Here is a 20440-nt window from a genome sequence, read left to right as displayed (position 1 = left end):
TCCATGATAAGGATTTAACCCTATTATTACCAACCATAGTCCATAAATATCCCTTGCAGTATTACAAAACTTGTATAATTCCTGTATTCAGAACAGCTACACCATTACAGCATATATATATATATATATATATATATATATATATATATATATAAAGAAGACAAAAACTCAGATAATAAAACACATAGTACAGGACACAGTCTGGAATCAATTTAAAATTACTTTTGCATTTAAAACGCTAGTGCCAATAGGCATGATTCAGTAGCACATAGGAATGCATTATTTTACATTTTCTTTCTTTCCAAAAACACTTTCCAAACAACTTTGCACCTACAGACAGCAATTTGTACAATCCCCAAGGCGTTAGAACATCATTACATAAAATGGGTGAAAAGCAGTTAGCACAAATGTCTTCAATTAAAATGAGCTTTGTTTGCTTTTTCCTATGAATGCTTCATCTTTGATGTCTTTTATCCTAACAATAATTTTCTTTTATGAAACATGTTTTGAACTTGAAAAAAAGTCTAGTTTGGTCCAATGAACCCTTTTAGGTTCCTTCCTTGGATTGTCCTAAGCAGTATTCAAATCAGGTCAATATAATGCAGGGTTTACTATTACACTGTGGGATGAATCAGTACAATGAATTTCAAAATGAGAAAATAGTTGACAATTTTATATTTAGAATAAAACATTTTTAAATAAATAAGTTTAAATAAGTTTGATTAAAAACAAAGAGTGCAAGTACTTTAAGCTGTGACTATGTAGTATTCAACTAGATCTCAACTGCTTTCTAGATGGTTGTTAAATGTATTGCCTTAAACTCTCCTATTGTGAAGTCTGAAGTTTTGTGAAGTTTTTCAGAATCTCTGCTTTTTTTCCTTTAGTTACCTGCCTGTATGAAATATGTAAAATGGGATGTTTGTAAAAACTCTGCCAAAGGCACAGGGAAACTTTGCGATTGTACAGAAATGTACTGTATACATGCCTACTATTTCACATTTGCACATCTCAGCACTGAGACAGATGTTAACTCAGGGTCAGTGTCATTCTAAACAATGAGGACTGTGCGAGTCACAGTGTCCAATTTAAAATTCAACCTGTATTCAGAGATTTAATAAACTAACAGGCACATTCATGGCATATACTTTCTTCACTTGACCTGATGGAAATCTGCACGTCTTATTTTCTCTTCTGGTAAGTCAAATAGAAATTCCCTTCCTTACATGTCCTTTCCTCACATAATCAGCAATGGTCAGTGTTTTCCTGATATGAAGGTTGATAATTCATAATTGTGTCTTAATTGCATTTTAAACGCAGTTGACTCTTATTCTTATGATTTTTTTTTTTCTGGCGTAGTTCATCCAAAAGTTACCAATGATGTACACACATTTTACAATGACCTCACCATCTATTCACACATGAAGTTTCTCCTGGATACAACCCCCCACATCTTTCTCAGACCCAGCTAGCTTACCTCCCCATCTACCCATATACATGAAGTTTCTCCTGGATACAACTCCCCACAGACCCAGCTAGCTCACCTCCCCATCTACCCATACACATGAAGTTTCTCCTGGATACAACTCCCCACAGACCCAGCTAGCTCACCTCCCCATCTACCCATACACAAGAAGTTTCTCCTGGATACAACTCCCCACACCTTCACAGACCCAGTTTACCTTCCCCTTACCCTAACCAGACTTTTAAACCCAGGCCGGCGCTGATTGGGCGCCGGGCGGTCACATGGTGCGCCGTAGCCGTGCCCTACGCGAGTCGGTCAGGGACTGTGAGAGACTGGCAGCCAGGCAGCTTCAGCAGCAGCACTCACTGGATACTCCACTACCACTCTCAATTACAAAACCCCCTTTCTTCTTGTGGAAATTTATGACCATGGGCGACAAGAAGAGCCCAACCAGGTACCACACCGTTTAGATCAGTCCGTCTGCCGTCGTTTTGGGCGGGTTTGGGGAGAAAGGGCTCGATATTTGGATGTTTTCTCCAGGAGTGTTTTCTCTCCCTTTTCTCTGTGTGTTTGTGTGCCAGGGCTAATCTCGTATAGTGCAGCTATGGCGGCCAGCCTCTCTCTCTCTCCACTCTCTAGTCACTTTCAGACAAAGGGAAATGTACCGGGGAGACGCCTGGCATGTTTTGAACGGGGATATAATAATCCAGCTTGATTCCAGCGCACTGTCCGATGGCCATTTTAGACGCTCGATTGACGTCTTTCTTTAGATTATCGACACGGGGGGAGGGAAAGCGATCAAACCTGCCAGATAAAGGATCTCATTGCATATCCCCCCCCCCCCAGCCCCGACACGAAGAGTTGATGCATTTCATATTGTGCATAAAGTTGAAGTTGTGCTTGTGGTCCACAGTGATATTGACCTCTGATTTTGTTCAATTCCCAAGGCCAAAAAGACAAGCCAAACCGGCGGCGGACGACGGCTTTTGGGACTGTAGTGTCTGCACCTACAGGAACAGCGCCGAAGCCTTCAAATGCAGCATCTGCGATGTGCGGAAAGGCACATCCACCAGGTACGACCCCTTACCTTGCCTCCTTCGGTGTGTTTTTATTGATGTGCACGGTACCTGTATTTCTGCTGCTCTCAATCTTAATACCGTGATCGGGTCCAATATGAGGTTTGGACTTGTTGATTTACGATTTTGCAGGCACCTATGTTGTGTAGGTAACCGTGTGTATGTATGTATATATGCATGCATGCATGCGTGTGTGTGTATGTATGTATGTATATATATATATGTGTGTGTGTGTGTGTATGTATATATATGTATATATACATACACACACACATACACATACATACATACACCCTTCTTCATCCTGTACCCCCCCAATGAAATGCACTTGGATCATTGTTATTCCTGATGCAGTGTTGCATGGTTTTTAGAGCATTTCTGTATCACGATCATCTCTTCAACCACTGTTAAGAAAGAAGGACGAGTTTTAAAATGGCATCTTAAATCCCATGGAGCACAAGTGGTTGTATGGAACTTGGGTTTCCTGCTTTAATACTGCTGCCAGATGCATGTTTTTGGTGACAGTGTCTCATCTTGCGTGTGAGCTGAACATACTGTCAAACCTATGGAGACGGCTCCTCTAGGTACTAGCTGGACCTCTTAACTGGAGTGTAACATCATTGGTCGATGATTGAAATGGAATATGGTTTAAGCCTCTACCATAACCTTGCTGCTTTGAACCAATATAGTTTGAGATATTATGTTAATATCAGACCTGCAGGACCTGTCATTTTGCATATTTACTGTATGTTAAGGACCAACACCTCATTGAACGTGCCAAAATGAAGATGCTAAAAATAGTAGCATTTAGTAGTATATCATGTTTGTTTTTGGAGATGGGGATGGTGATGTGATTTGTGTGTGTGTGGGGTCAGCTGTTTATCATATAATTGAATGTAAAACTTATTAACTGATAACCGATCACTTCTTCATTGTGTTCCCAATCCCACAATTTTTAATACAATTTAAGATCTGTGATTTAATCAATCATTTGTATTGCATCTAATCAAATTTCATTATACAAAAATAATAATAATATGGAGTCTGTCCAGTATTTACATGCTGGTTGTGGTCTGGACAAGCATTGTATACATTTGTTTTTCATATTGATTGATTGATTGATGTTTAAGCAGAATGTGAGGATGTGAATTTAATCTTTCATGGCATTCTGATTGCCCATGATGTGAGGGTGGAGTTTTAGAGTTTGTGTGAAAACAGGAGTATAGGATAGGCTACTTGTTTACATTATTCATAATTATTTCAGGAAGTTGGCTTTACATAACATTTGTTCTAATTTTTGTAATGTATTGGCTTAAGGTTGATGAGCGGTTTTAATGCTATAGGTACAGCCACTCATTTAAAAGTTTAATACTCGGTTGCATTGCTATAGCCAGCCAATTTACCTATGACAGCTTGCCTGATAGAAATCATCATAATCATGATGAAATGCTCATATTTAGGGTAGACTATTAGTTTTTCTTTTAAGATTTACTTTTCACTTTGTTCTTCCTTAGCCATTAAAATATTTTGACATACTACATTTACCTTTCAACCAACAATTTTTAGAAGCTCCAAAGAGAAAATCTATGAAATGTTGCATGTTATGTACTAGCGTACCCTTTGTGAAGTCCTTTTTATTTAGTTAATTCTGCAAAGGAGCAAATTTCATAATGATTTTCCCAAATTATTAAAATGTTCATATTTGGTTTCTTGTACTTGTTTTCACTGGAATGAAACAAGTGAGTGGTAAATATTCATGTGATGAAGACCTGAGCAGATCATATTTAGTATCTATTGCTATTGATCTATTGATAAATACTGCTGGGGAACTTTGTGCATTATCAGTCACTGTAGGATGTATGCATGAGTAATTCATAACCTTGTTCAAGAATTCCCATGAATTAACCTTTTTATATAGTGGTTGTATTATGACTATTTGCTGACGCATGCATCAACAGAGGGAAAACACTCAAAATTTTACCACTTTAGAAAGCTGTATTGTTTTTATGTTTTCGTTATTCTACACAAAAACACCTATAAGTGAGAGTCCAAAGTGCCGATTGATGGTACTTTTTGTTACAGTAACAGAAAACAAACCCATTCGCTATCGTACTAGCAATGTTTGGGAAATGTCCTGTTACGTCAATCCTGTCAATAGAAATGATGACATTGTTTTCACTTTTGAATCTGACGTGTTATTCCCCCCTCACTTTTTGTTTTCATCTCTGTTAAAGCTGTTTGAAACTAAGCAAATATGCAATCAATGGTATTGCAGCTGATTTTAACCATATATGATCTCTCTGATACCAGATGTCAGACCATCATTAATGTGACAGAGACTGTATTACGTTCATGTGGCAGTTTAAATAGTATTTTTTGGGTATGTAGAACATTTTTTATAGCGCTGTAATGTCGTTCTGAAAAACTTATTTGTATTTGCTTGAACAATCCATCATTGTTGTGACCTTATTACTGTAGATGGATACAGTGCGATAATGAATGAATCTCCCATTCTGCACCAAAAAAAAAAAAAAAAAATCTATATAAAGAGTATATAGAAATTTGTACTGTCAAGAAATATATTTTCTTCTTGGCTCAGATTTGAAATATGTAGATTTTTATAATATACTGGCACTCTCTTGTCTTAATTGGCAGATAATGTTGAGATCTTGGCCTTTATGTCAGGAACAGATGTACATGCTGCTATGAGACTACAGGTACCCTATGGTTCATTTGAAGAAGTAATAGAATAAAGGTTGTGTAGTATCCCCCTGGTTTTGTTCATTACACTTTGAAATAAATGAGGGAAAACTATTAGTGTATTTTTTTCTTCATAAGCAGATTTACATACGTAGACTGAAGCTCGGTGCACACAGTCTGACTGAAGCCAGCCAGACTCTTCTCAACACAACTCAAGCTGTTTCAAATCCACAATCAGTTTTGCTTCATTTTGATCAGTCATTACAACTAGGTTTTTCCCGACTGGGTGTTGCACACTGTGAAGACTGAACAAAACTGAGCACAAACACGTATATTAAATGATCCCTGGCCCACTGTTTTAACTTTCCTTGACACTGCAATCTGTGTGACTTAAACCTGCTTCGCCAATGACCGACGCCTTCAGAATAAGTTGGTCTAGGTCAGGAAAAGCAGCACACAGATTGCCTGACCACATTTAGAAAAGTGTGACTGAAAAATATTCAACAAGTTCAACCTTCAAAACTGGAAGAAAAACAATAAACTGAAGGAATCACAGATGAAATCAGTTTTTGTTCTGTTGTACACACACACACACACACACTGTTAAAACTGATTGCACACGATCGGTTGAATTGATGAGTCCGGTCGGTCAGTCGGTCTGTGTGCAGTGGGCTTTAGACTCTACTCTTGAAATCATAGAGTATTCATCTGACAACACTGGATGCTGACCACACCAATCAGTTTAAAAGGCATGCTTATGGCTCCTGTAGCAGTAGCTTGCACAGCTGTAGAGCTCAGTCTCTGTGCTTAGAAGCTAGAATGGGCAGCAGAGTAAAGAGGTTATTTCAGGTCAGTTGGCACTTTCATTGAAAACCCCAGAATGAGAACCTAAAAAAAATAATGTGAAAAAATAATAGCCATTTCAGAAATAAATCTGCCTTTCTTTCCCTTGTCGTTTTTTCACATACAAAATGTAACAACTATTTTAAGTATTGTGATTGCTGAAGTTTATACTGCTTAGTTATAAAATTGATCACGTGTCTAACAAACATTGCATTTTAAAACAATCTGTGAGTCTTAAAGTAATTCTATCCAATAAACTATAGTACATCATATACTTTTTATGTAGACTTATTAAGCTGACATATGGACAGTGACTGAGTAATTCATCACACACATTCCTTGTTTCAGTATTATTGATTGCCCACGACTTGAATGGTTCCCCCCATATTGCTGGAAATTTGAATACTACTTTAAAATTGAAATACAAAGTTAATCTGAGGCAACAATACAATAATCAACACTTCTTTTATACTTTTTAATAAATCATATTTTAAAGAATATTGGAAATGCTACAACCAGGGATGTCTCTTATAGCACATTGTGAGGCTCACTCTACTACGGCACATAGGCTTAGACCAAATCAAAATGTTAAGCTACCTACGAATCACAAATTAAATACCTTTTACCATACCTTTTTGTCTTTTTATTTATAAGTATTATAAAGTGGTGATAGTTTACAAGTTTGTTATTTGCAATTTGCAGTTAGGGCAAACTTATGATTTGATTTAGGTCATTGTCTTGTTCTAACTGTCCCAGATTGTGTTGTTTTGCTAGTAAAAGTTATGAACTTTTGCTAGCACTCATTTTATTTTTGATTTAAAAGTAAAACTTAAAGGGTTTGCAGTTCCTAAAATGTTTGGTTTATACATACTCATGTGTTTGTAGGAGTGGAAAAGGAGTGAGAATTCAGCAAAAAAAATCACATCTCATTAATAACTTGTAATATTATAATATAACTATTTCATATATATAAGTGTAACATTCATCGCTGCTGGAAATACCCTGAATGAGACTGCATCGTTGTTTCATAAATGTGACGTTTCAACACTTAATGAACAGCAGAAAAAAAACGACACGATTTGTCTTATCCGTGGAAGCTCCGGTAATAATTATGCTAAGTCGTAGGTGGACCATATGGCTCAGTTTTCACCAGGGCACTCTGAAACAGGACAGCATTTTAAAGTTACCATTAAACAGAAAGGCATAAACAGGCATTATTGACATTGTTGGTAAATTGAATCCCGTTGCACTGTGTAAATGCATTGAATAAAGGCACATAACACATTTGTATCACAAAATATGCATGTTCTTTATCTATTTGCCATTATTTATACTATAAAGTCACTGTATCTCCTGTTAATTATAAATAAATTGCAATTATAAATGTAATATTGAAAATTGACTTATATTAATATGCCTCCAGTACACATTAGGTATGTAACAGCACCGAATTTTGTACGTGTTTTTTAGATCAAATTTAGCAACACTCTATATTGCTGTATATTTATATTTATATAAGTGTATTTTGTGACACCTGTAAGTCACTCTGGATAAGGGTGTCTGATCATCCATCCATCTATACATATATGCATGCATACATACATACATACATACATACATACATAAATATACGTGTTCTCTGCATGGTAGCAGGAATAGTAAACAGCTGATCAGCATTACTTGCAAATTAAGCATCAAAATTAATCTAGACAAGGAGTGTTTTTTATTCAGCTTGAAGTTGTACTGTGTATGGATTTTCTTTTAAATTCTTTTGCATCCATAAGTGTCACAAGTGTCTTCTGTCATTCAGCTGAAGTAACCATATAAATGCAAAACAGGCTGCAGTGGTCTTGTGCTCATACAAAGCTCTTGGTTTCCTGTTCAGGGTAAAAAAAAAAAAAGAGAGAGAAATGAAACAAGAAACATCCCAGATGAATTTTGGGGGTCCAAGTGACAATGGTTCAAGTCAAGTCTTTATTCTACAGCATACACTACATTTTTCTTTTTGTCTTGTATACATATTTCATAGTAATAAGGATAATAAAGTTAAAAGGAAATAAACATTTTATTGCAAACCTTGAAACTGGAGAAGTATATAGGCCTAATTTATTTAACTTTGATTTCAAAATTAACTCAAGGGACGCTCCCTTTTTGTAAAATGTTCCAGTTGCCAGCGAGGTGCAGGGGTATTCAATGGCTGTGTTGCATTCATCCCTTAAGCCTTTGACAATTAAAACTCCTTCCAGGCGCAGGAATAAATAGTAGTCAATGTGCTCTGAACTAACATGTACAGTGAGGGAAAAAAGTATTTGATCCCCTGCTGATTTTGTACGTTTGCCCACTGACAAAGAAATGATCAGTCTATAATTTTAATGGTAGGTGTATTTTAACAGTGAGAGACAGAATAACAAAAAAAACATCCAGAAAAACACATTTCAAAAAAGTTATAAATTGATTTGCATGTTAATGAGGGAAATAAGTATTTGACCCCTTTGACTTAGTACTTGGTACAGCAGGGGATCAAATACTTTTTACCCTCACTGTACCTGGGTCCATGTTCTCTGTGTTGTATATGCACACATCCAGTGCATGCTGGTCTAGATTTCAGGAAAACTATAATCACAAAATTTCTTGGCAAACCATGCATGTGTGAAGCATGCAGGTACTCACTTTACTAGCTGTCGTGTACCTTGAGGAGGAATATTTTCTCAGTTGATGTTTTAAGTTCTCCCCCTCCATATTGGCTTTCAGTTTGTATAGAATCCTCTTTGACTTTGGATGCCTATTAGAACAGTTTCTCACATGTGGTGTCTTTTGCTCACACATTACTAACATGGCACTCTAAAACTGCTTCTGTGTTGGAAGTGATGAGGTGAGTTAGTTTATGTAGGTATGGTGCTCTTTTGCCAGGTGTGTTTATAATTATTATAGAATGATATACAGTAGTTTCTGTTGTTAAAGGAGAACAGATTGGTGAAAGTCCCTCCTTTTTACCAGACTAATACTTTTTTATTTTAGTAACAAAGCTTTCTCTTTTTCTCTCTCTCTCATATTATATAATATAATATATATATATATATATATATATATATATATATATATATATATATATATATATATATATATATACACACTCACCTAAAGGATTATTAGGAACACCTGTTCAATTTCTCATTAATGCAATTATCTAACCAACCAATCACATGGCAGTTGCTTCAATGCATTTAGGGGTGTGGTCCTGGTCAAGACAATCTCCTGAACTCCAAACTGAATGTCTGAATGGGAAAGAAAGGTGATTTAAGCAATTTTGAGCGTGGCATGGTTGTTGGTGCCAGACAGGCCGGTCTGAGTATTTCACAATCTGCTCAGTTACTGGGATCCAGTATGCGGCAGTCCTGTGGGCGAAAATGCCTTGTTGATGCTAGAGGTCAGAGGAGAATGGGCCGACTGATTCAAGCTGATAGAAGAGCAACTTTGACTGAAATAACCACTCGTTACAACCGAGGTATGCAGCAAAGCATTTGTGAAGCCACAACACGTACAACCTTGAGGCGGATGGGCTACAACAGCAGAAGACCCCACCGGGTACCACTCATCTCCACTACAAATAGGAAAAAGAGGCTACAATTTGCACAAGCTCACCAAAATTGGACAGTTGAAGACTGGAAAAATGTTGCCTGGTCTGATGAGTCTCGATTTCTGTTGAGACATTCAGATGGTAGAGTCAGAATTTGGCGTAAACAGAATGAGAACATGGATCCATCATGCCTTGTTACCACTGTGCAGGCTGGTGGTGGTGGTGTAATGGTGTGGGGGATGTTTTCTTGGCACACTTTAGGCCCCTTAGTGCCAATTGGGCATCGTTTAAATGCCACGGCCTACCTGAGCATTGTTTCTGACCATGTCCATCCCTTTATGACCACCATGTACCCATCCTCTGATGGCTACTTCCAGCAGGATAATGCACCATGTCACAAAGGTGGAATCATTTCAAATTGGTTTCTTGAACATGACAATGAGTTCACTGTACTAAACTGGCCCCCACAGTCACCAGATCTCAACCCAATAGAGCATCTTTGGGATGTGGTGGAACGGGAGCTTCGTGCCCTGGATGTGCATCCCACAAATCTCCATCAACTGCAAGATGCTATCCTATCAATATGGGCCAACATTTCTAAAGAATGCTTTCAGCACCTTGTTGAATCAATGGCATGTAGAATTAAGGCAGTTCTGAAGGCGAAAGGGGGTCAAACACAGTATTAGTATGGTGTTCCTAATAATCCTTTAGGTGAGTGTATATATATCACTTATTCAACCATGAAACTTTTGTTTTTACAAATTTTGACAGTTACAGAGAACATACATAGTGTATATATACACTATGTATGTATATATATATATATATATATATATATATATATATATATATATATACACTATGTATGTTCTCTGTAACTGTCAAAATTTGTAAAAACAAAAGTTTCATGGTTGAATAAGTGATCTTACCATAAAAGAAAATTGCGCATGCACGCTGTCAACAGAATCCATTGAAGATGCAGCATGTCGAAGGTTACTCTCAAAGGGAATTCTGAATTGTGATCGTTTTAATATCCAGGAATATTTACTTAATGATTTTATTTAAAGAAAAAAAATTATGATGCCAAGCAATACAATATTATGAGAATAAAGTTCCTTGTGAAAAGATTCTGCAAAGGCAACATGGAACAAACTGAAAGCCATGCAATTAGTGTCATTTATACTGTAACTAGGGGGAAGTGGGTCTTGAGGTTAATTGAAAAAGCCATTAAAGGAAAATTGTAATTTACCAGAGAAAACATAGAAACTGAAAGTAATTATGAAGTGACAGAGAAATGTCTATCATGGCACTGCACATTTGAGGAAATCTGATACAGTTTGGGTTAATTCAGTCAGAAGAAAATGCTCGAGTGTGGAATAGATGCACTCTAGCAGTGTATCGTCGGGGTGATTCACAATCGATACAGTACATTTTGGTCAGGATTAACCCTAATGATGATAAGGTTACTCTCACAGCAATGGTGAAACCAAACTAGTGAATATCCGCTAAACTGAAAAACAAAAGCTGGAAAAACCTGTGCAGTATCTAACGGAGAACAAAGCTAGAATCTTTCCTTATAATTACTAGTCCCAACACTGAGAGGACTGACAAGGAAACAGGCACGGATCATGACCTGGGTCTGCTATTGGCTAATGAATTACTTCTGTCTGACTGCTGCACTGCTCTGGATGGCTGCTGCTCACTTTTCTTTAGGGACCCTGCTTTTGCACTTGATTTGCAGTATACTTATGTAATGGTGTATATATTAGGTGTTGTATTAAGGATCTTGTAAACACAGTAAGTTGTTAGATGAATGACAAGACAAAATCGATGAGCACAGGTCCAGGTACACCTGTATTTTAAGTTCAGTTGCCATCTCAATTCACACTAATGTGTTTAATACTTTCAACTGATGCAGGGTTTCCCAAAGTGTGGTCCGGGGGCCAACTATGGCCCTCAAGGATGTTTGGTGCGGCCCTCCAAAGCCAACCTTCAGCCAGCCCTTTCTGAACCTTTACTATATTTTTACAGTTTCTGAACATTTTCTGTCACAAATTGCACATATAATTTGGGGGAAATAATAAAACAACAATTAAAGTTCATAAAAAGGTATGATTTGGGACATATTTAGTTTTCACTGGTGGCTCATTTTCAACTGTGGCCCCCCATCCCATGTAACCTACGGAAATTGGCCCTCCATCACCAGACATTGGGAACCCCTGAACTGATGTAATTGCCCACAGTTATTGATGGCTAATGGGTTTTTATTCTGTTGGGATGATTATTATTATTATTTTATTTTTTTTAAAGAGTGAGTTTTAGCCTACCTTGCCCGTATGTTGTATTTTATTATAGATATATTTTAAATGATTATGATCTACATTAAGTATTCTTCAGTCGTGTTTTAAGTAAGGCTTTAAAATTTGTTGCTATGTTAGTTTTTATGTAAGGTGGGGAAACCTCATGAAATATTAGCTATAATGACAGAAAAACAGCTGTTCATGAACCAGAAGGCCACTTTCCTTCTATGTATCATTGTCATCAGCAAAAGCAACAAAAAGTGAAGGCTTGTTTAGTTTTTCACTTTGACTTTCTTAGCAAGAACATTCAATTCAATAGTTCCAGGAAGCTTAAAGGGAATTTTAAAACTGATTTTAAAATAAAAAGTTTATGGACTAATTATGAATTCAATAAGTCTTTCTTTAAGAACTGTCATTTTTCTTTGTCTTACTTGGAATGTAGGCTAGTCGCTGGATTGTTATCCTTGTGCAGAATTGAACATTTTAAACTGCTTAGATTTTTTTTCCAATACTGTAAGCTAAATGCAAGATGAGCATAATGCTTTTACTGGGTGAAAAGAAAAAGATAAAAGCTGTTGAGGTCTTCAGCAGATAAAGCAGTTAGGGAACCTAAAATGAGATCTCCTGTCTGAATGTTAACTATAGGATGTAGGCTACACTTACTCTCATCATTTAATATAATAGTATATTCTCCTGGAAATGGGAGCATGAGCACACACTTGAGTTGCTTTCTCTTGCTGGGATTGTGAAAAGAGCAGCAGGGTTTTGATGGACGGCAGTGCTGTGATGAACTCAGTCAGCCGGCGGTCTCCTGGGGACGGGAGGATGGAGCACATCATTACTTCAAGTAGGGGGAGGTGATATGAAATAGCAGGATAGGAGTGTTGGCTAGTGCCTTTTAGCATGCCTTTTAGCATGCCTCTTTAAACATGTGAATATATCATTTTTAATCTGACATGAAAAATTGATATAGAAAACATTACAACCAAGGACCCAAATAGATGGTCTGGGTCTACTTACTTGTGATGATGGGAAATGTGGTATATAAACAGGGGTCTATTTAAACGCCAGCTTTCCTGGAGAGTACGTACGTGTTGTCAACCTTCACAGAAAAGGTAAATGATGAATTGCAAACCATACCAGACACTTTTCTTTTAGTATTTACTAATGATAAAGAAAACTACTGTGGGTGGAAGGAAGAAAGTCATTAAGACTTTGCAGCATCAGTTAATGAATGGACAATGGCTTTGTATTCAAAGTCTCAAAATCATACTTAAAATACTTTTCTTACCAATTTGTGAGAGGTCATTGTTTTTACTACTAGCATTACAGATTAAATATTGTGTTTCTATGACCATGTATATTCTTGTGCATTGTCGGGTGCTTGGATACTGCATATTAGCACATTAATCATGTCTAAGTGAGAAAACTGGTGGAAATGGCCAAATTCATGTATTCTGGATCTGCCACCCTGTTAGTTGAGGGAGGATGCATTTCTATGCGTTTCTCTGATCATGGCCGTGCATAAACTGTTAAACCTTCAAAGGGAAATTGCACTTCTATCAATGCACCATGCAATATACCATGCCTGCAGGCAGTATAGATTAGCACTTCAAAATGATGCACTTCTGTTGGTCAGAAATACAAGCATGATCTATAATAGAAAGTTTCTGTTTTAATGTGTGTGTGAATCCTAATTCATAGGTTTAATCAAAACAAGTAAACTAAGATTTGAAAATAAATATATATATTTTTTTTTTTTTTAACTTTTGAGGTTTGATGTGTCTGGGCCTAACTGATGTTCAGCACCGTTCATTATAATGACCTGATTTTACTCCTGACAGAAGCATTGAGCCTTTCTAAACCTCACAGTACTAACCATTGATGTTTTAATACATTTCCATCTTCGTGTTCAATCCATTCAGATTTGAAATACACCAGTGGGTTCCATTTAAGGTAAAGTTATAAGGCTAGTTTATTTATAGTTTTCCAAGTATTATTGAAACCCTATATTGTATTATCAGATTTTTCTTTTAAACTTTCTTAGATAAGTACTTTGCAGGTCTGAGCCTTCATATACAACATTTTTGCCTTATGTTGAACTTCAGATTTATATATTATTTTATATATATTTTAGTTTATGTGGGTATCACATGCAAGCTTTTCCCTATTCAGTGATATTACCAAGGGAACATCAGTTGTAGAAATAATCTGTTTTCATTTTTCTCTCTCTCTCTTCTGTCAAGGAAATAAAACCTTTATCTGCAAATTTTTCAGCAGCTCCTTGGGAGCAGTTCGGTGGAATGCATGAGGAGTTAAACATATTGTCAATCTGCACTATGTCTGGTGTATACACTTGCAACCACAGGTCTTTAAATGCCTTTGGGAAAATCGAGCCATATGCATGCTATCGTATGCCATAAATCCTTTCATTTTTTTTCTTAATTTTCATATAGTTTACTAGAAGAAAAAGATTTGCATTGCTAAAATTCTAATGCAAAATTAACGAATTAATTGCTCAATATCTAGGCTGTAAGATTAAATGAATGCTAATATTGTATTGACCTTAACTTGTTTGGATTTAATGCCAATACTGTAGAAGACATTTTTGTAAAGGATAATTTGGGTAAAAACAAACAAGGTGTAGGTCTATACCATCTCAAAATTCAGTGTTAACATCTGTGCATAAGGAATATGATTTCGCTTACCTGTGTTGTAATGTGTTTGAAGAAATTGTTTTAAAGTTTAAGCTATCTTTGTATGGCATTATGCTCTGTGATCGTAATGATATTCTTGGAGAATGTTACTTAGATTTGAATACAAACAGTATAATGTAGCTGGGTGTAAAAGAAAAAAAACATTGTGGATAAAAATAATAGGACGATTAGACAAGAATGACCACAGGGAGGTTATTGATTAGGTGAACAGATTCAAGACCTCTTGCAAAAGGAAAGGAAAGCAATGAGATCCCTGTGACAGGAGTTAATTGACAACCACAAAAACGGGAAGAGATGGAACATTAAAGGAAACATTCACAGTAACAATAAAATTATGGTTTTATTAATCTTTATATGTTGCCATAGTGTATAAGTAAAATGTATACCACTTTTCCAGATTGATTCTATCATATATGTTTTAAAACATACAAAAAAATTGAGGATGTCATAACCTGTATGCTCCTTCAGTATTTCAGGATGTGTTGTCATAACTTCCTGGACAGCAGACAAACTACAAAATCACTGGATTTGTCTTCCCCATACCAACTTGAGTCATTATTATTAAGTCAGTCGAGTGTTACCGTTTCTTACTCCATATTCTTACTCTTTATAGTTTTCATAGACAACATGCAGTGTTGCTGTGCCCACGGCTGCGCAAGGAACTGTGACGATGGAGTTATTCTTTTCTCTGGTCTAACCACAGAGGAGATTATTGTGCAGTGGAGATTTTTTGTGCAAGTAATCCCACAGTCCATAAAGGGGCAATCTGCTGCAATCACCTGACCTCTTTATTTTTAAAATGCTAAATCACCCGAACTCAGTCCTGTCAAACATCAAATAAATACAGCCTAATAACGTCCCAAAATGTAATAGTTTTATATTGACAGTACTATATATTTTTACGTAATCCAAGCACATGTTAGTCTAATGAAATGCATAAGTCCTTGAAATTAAGTAGTTTTACTATTTAATGTTGTAATTCAGCAGTTGTTTCTTCAGTCTATGTTTAACATCTTGAAACTATGAGAAGAGATTTTTACAGGCTTAACCCAACTTTTTGTTGTTGGCTTATAACACCCAATGACTAACAGTCGCACTCCTGTCCAAATACAGCTTAATTTAATAAAACAAAATTAAAATCAATAATTGAGAGTGGACCAAATGACTTCATGTCGGTTTGAGAAAGTAAGTGGGATAATCTCTGATGCCAAGGAATAATTTCTGATTTATGTACCAAGTGCTCTACTACGTATTATATATGTATTGTTTTAGTCTGATTACCGAGTTATATTTTCTCTGGGGTGAACAATAATATAGATGTGGATTCTGTTGGATTTAAAAGGCATTCAAGAAGTGTATGTGAATGTTTTAACTTTCTGATGTCCGGTTTTGTAATCTGTATAGTCTCACCTGGTGGGTTGTATGGTCAAATAAGAATTTAAAGTTCAATGTAATTTCCCATTTACAACAAACTTTCATCTAAATGTGTTTTTGGATGGCATTTATAACTATTGTAGTTAGCTATAAAGTAATTAATTTCCTTTTTTTCTACATAGAACATCAGCACTGTTAATTGAGGCAAGCTGTTACTGTAGTGTGCAAAGTGCTGAAAACTATGATACTTCCATCCCAGTGAGTAGAAATAAAAATGAGAATCTACTTGCTCGATAGAATTTTAACACATTGCTAGCTAAGGGAGTCAATAGAGTTGGAATGAGAGGTGACATGAATTAATTTCTTGCACCAGTGAACAAAGAGGGAATAAGATGACCTGCAGTTTGATAAGTTTTACAATCCTTTTAACTCAAGTGATCAATCTTTTTCTGTGAGTTAAGCTTGTAGGGTATAAAGTCATTCCCAGTTTAAAACAGACAGTTGGAACTATGTCACGGATACAGTACGGAGGTTGGGAATTTGGACTGAGTACTAGAATACTATTTTAAATGTCGTCCTAATTTGTAAAAAAAAAAAAAAAAAAGTCACTGTTCTTCAGATAAGATTGGCCTTGAATTTATCAAGCACAGTATCACTGAAGTTAAAACTGTAATTTTCAATAATGACTGTGAACCATGAAATGTCATAGCTTTTTGAGATACAAGGCATGAAGTACTATAGTGCAGAGTAAGAGGTATCTTGAATTCTGTGCTGCCACTTGGAACTGGTACTGTACATCAAGTGTCTCTGGCAGCGAGTAATTGTCAGTCCTTTAAAATCTACTCGGTTAATTGAGGGGTTTCCTGTTGACAGCTCTTAAATGAAGTGCCTGATCTTATGAAGATGTAGATTGGAAAATGGGTCTTCTTTCCAAGGGTAGCATCGTTGTAGTTTTTTAGTTTTTGGTGGGGGGTGGGTTGTTTTGTATTTTACACTTACAGCTTTTAAACTGACATTAAAATATGTGAAAGCATTTATAGCTTTGCTTAAGATTGAAATTGAAAAAATGCATACACAATTGCCTTAGAAACGGTTATCAGAACAATTATTTTTAAAACATGGCTATCAAAACTGAGAAATCCTTAACCTTATATAGTTGTGATTAGAATGACAGTACTTCTGTATCCAGATTAATTTCTGGCTTTTCACCCGGGTTGGAATGCCTTACCCCGCTTGCGTTTGTGCAACCTGCTGCCCATTAAAAATAGATGTTGGCTGTAGGTTTTCAGAAATGCATGTAGGCCTAGTGACTGTAGTGAATCTAATGTCACAGATTAGTGTGATGTATAGCTTCTTTATTTAGACTGTAATTCAAATCTTTTAACTAGGCTTAAATTAAACATTAAAAAAATAAACGTAATTGAACATTGAGACCAGTGCAGTAGAGTGAACTTTAATATGTAAATAAGGTAAACATGGGAAAAAAAAAAAAATTAAACATAACTAGTCGGTACACTTAGAAAATGTTATGAAACTGATCTGAAATGGGTTGATTTATTTTTATTTGAATAACATTTACAATTTTACGACAGTGTGGTATTATGTTAAATTGCCTTAGGACTCGCATTTTACAATTCACTCTATTAAGATACTTTTTTGACCTTTAAGGAATTGATAGATTTAAATGAAGTTAAATTCAAAATCTACGATCGGTTCTACATCCTTCCTGTGTAAGATAATTTGACTTCAGGCTTGTATTCTTTGAACTCCCGAAGTTGTTCACTGTTGAGAAGAGAATTGACAGGTCTCTCTCCATGTAAATTTGACATTTCACCTTCACCGTGTTTGAGTAATCCCACGTGGAATCCTGTCACATCGTTTGCATAGATGACAGACACAACACAGATGTCTCCAGATGAATTGTCAGGAGCCGTCTGGAAGCTGTGAAAAGCAGTTAAAAGTAATGGCCAGGCCATATTCCAATAAAAGCCACAAACTGTGATATTTATATTACATGTGCTATGGCGGGACAAAAGATCATCACAGGTTAATTGAATAACACTTTACAAATGCTTTCACCACCTATTGTGCATAAAATAGGGCCTTTTTAATTTTCTTCAGTTTGCGTGAAGGTGGATTTCTTAATGAACATCTTGGCCTCATCTTGCTCAGTCAAACTAGTATATATTTTAAACTACATTGGAAAGATGGGGAAAATGTCTTCAGTAATTGACTACATAATTTTTAATTTCACATTCACATTTAGTAAAAAAGGGGAGATAAATGTCTGAATTGCAGATTAAAAAAAAAAAAGTTTTTAAAGCATGGTCTTCCTGGTGTTGTAGGAATATGAACAAAGTGTTGCTTAGCTTGGCTTAAGCCTGAAACTCTCCAGATGACATATTGCGTTAGATTGTCAATTCCACACGTGTTCAGGGTCAGGCACACAGCCAAGTGCACAACATTTAGCCAGCAGGAAGAAAGCATTAGGAATCCCAATAATCCACACATCACTCTTCCGTACACTCCGGTCAGCAGAGACTGAATGAGTTCGCTCTGGATAGATTGTGGGTATTAAGTGGGACGAATAATGAACGGCTGATCTGGCACCAACGTGAGACTTTTAGAATACAAAGTGGCTTTAAATGACTGGGAATGTGCTTGGAATGAGTTATCGCTGGCACCACGTCAGGGATTGAATTAATATTTATTTTGTTGATTGCCTTATAAAAAAAATTGACATTTTTTATTTTATTTTTATTCAGGTTATAAATCCTGTTAACCACGCTATGTTTTTTTTTATTATTTATTATTTTAACATTTTCTTGCACTGTGTAAATGAGCCTATATATAATTTGAATTATTTTGAAGATCGAGACGTACACTGTCTGTGCTACCTGCTCATCTCTGAAAACCTTTCTGAATCGAAAGGAACTATCTGTTGATTAGTTTATCCTAAAGGATTGTATACAGTTGGAAGCTGTTAGTAGAGAGGACTGAGCTCAGTGAAATTCTGACATATTCACATTCTTGGTGTAGATCCGTCAACCTGGATGATTGCAAAAGCAACAATAAAACAACTCCCAATATGGGAATTAATCTATTTGTTGTCTCCGATCAGTGGCATGACATAAATTATATCCGTGTGTGTGTATATATATATTAGTATATGTTAACTCATCTTGTAGAAGGTATCAACCTCAGATAAGATACCTTCTACAAGATTAGTTAATCATTTAAATCTATAAAGGCCGTGAAGAGTCTTTAAAAAGAACGCTAACTAATACCCTTCATTCTGTGTTTACCATTGTAATTACTGGAGATTGGTTTTATAATTGTTATGTTATAAGCTTACAAGTAATGATGGTTTAAGTCTTTATCTTTGTGATTTCTGAGTAGGCAGCTTAAATTGCTTGTGTATGAAAATAGTAGCATGTGAGAATTTGCTACAAAAAACTGAACATTAGCTGCTGTGCGTCTTCTAGGTTTAAATACATTAGACCTAGGCTAGGCTGTGCAATGGTTTAAACCTAGTGTAACCTACACTTGTTACATAGATTGTGCTAGCTTGTGCTTTTTATTTTTAAAGGTATGTTTGTGCTTCAACAATTATAAATGTTCAATTGAACAATAACTCAAAGATCTAAATGTGAGTTTGTTGATTATTTCCAGCAAATGCTTAATCTTTGTTGTACGGCACAGTTTAATAGTATGCTACAGACTAAATGGGGGAAGAAAGGGTAGGTATCTGCAGTTTGTATTTTTAAGATGTGTTTTACCTTTACCACAATACAACTACTTATTAAATAAAGTTTAAAATGTTTATTTTCAAAAGCTTTAAATTATTAGATAGAGTTCAATTGCTGTTTTGTTTTTCCTGTGGCAGAACAGGTACTTTGAGGTGGGTTCTGCGTGAAACCTTTAGGAAATGTATACTTGCTCCCTTTCCCGTAGCCCTTGACTGTGACCCTACATCTTGACAGCACTTAGCTTTCACCGTCCAGGATGTAGGAAGTCACTTACTGTACTTGTGTAAATTGTAAATTGGAATTTGTAAAATGTTTTATTTTGAATTGCTGTTTTAGCCAAATTGAATTTGTAATGATTGATGCCTTGTACTTCACTGTATTTATGTGCTTTGTTTGCACTTACAGTGAGGGAAAAAAGTATTTGATCCCCTGCTGATTTTGTATGTTTGCCCACTGACAAAGAAATTATCAGTCTATAATTTTAATGGTAGGTGTATTTTAACAGTGAGAGACAGAATAACAACAAATAAATCCAGAAAAACGCATTTCAAAAAAGTTATAAATTAATTTGCATGTTAATGAGTGAAATAAGTATTTGACCCCTTCGACTTAGTACTTGGTGGCAAAACCCTTGTTGGCAAT

At 36.0% G+C, this 20440-nt stretch overlaps 1 protein-coding gene across 1 annotated transcript in view; it reads left to right on the top strand.

Moving 5' to 3' along the window:
- The first annotated feature begins 1790 nt into the window (after nucleotides 1–1790).
- The window catches only part of rybpb (RING1 and YY1 binding protein b), a 30423-nt gene continuing 11773 nt past the window's right edge, over nucleotides 1791–20440 (top strand). The window contains exons 1-2 of the mRNA XM_066698048.1: nucleotides 1791–1916; nucleotides 2410–2535. Of these exons, the coding sequence (XP_066554145.1) occupies nucleotides 1885–1916; nucleotides 2410–2535 (158 nt within the window). The 5' untranslated portion in view covers nucleotides 1791–1884. The remainder of the gene's footprint in view (nucleotides 1917–2409; nucleotides 2536–20440) is intronic.

Source organism: Amia ocellicauda, chromosome 3, assembly GCF_036373705.1.
Source record: "Amia ocellicauda isolate fAmiCal2 chromosome 3, fAmiCal2.hap1, whole genome shotgun sequence".
Classification (NCBI taxonomy): domain Eukaryota; kingdom Metazoa; phylum Chordata; class Actinopteri; order Amiiformes; family Amiidae; genus Amia; species Amia ocellicauda.
The sequence above is the reverse complement of the archived record's forward strand: the minus strand, read 5'-3'. Positions and strand labels throughout refer to the sequence as shown.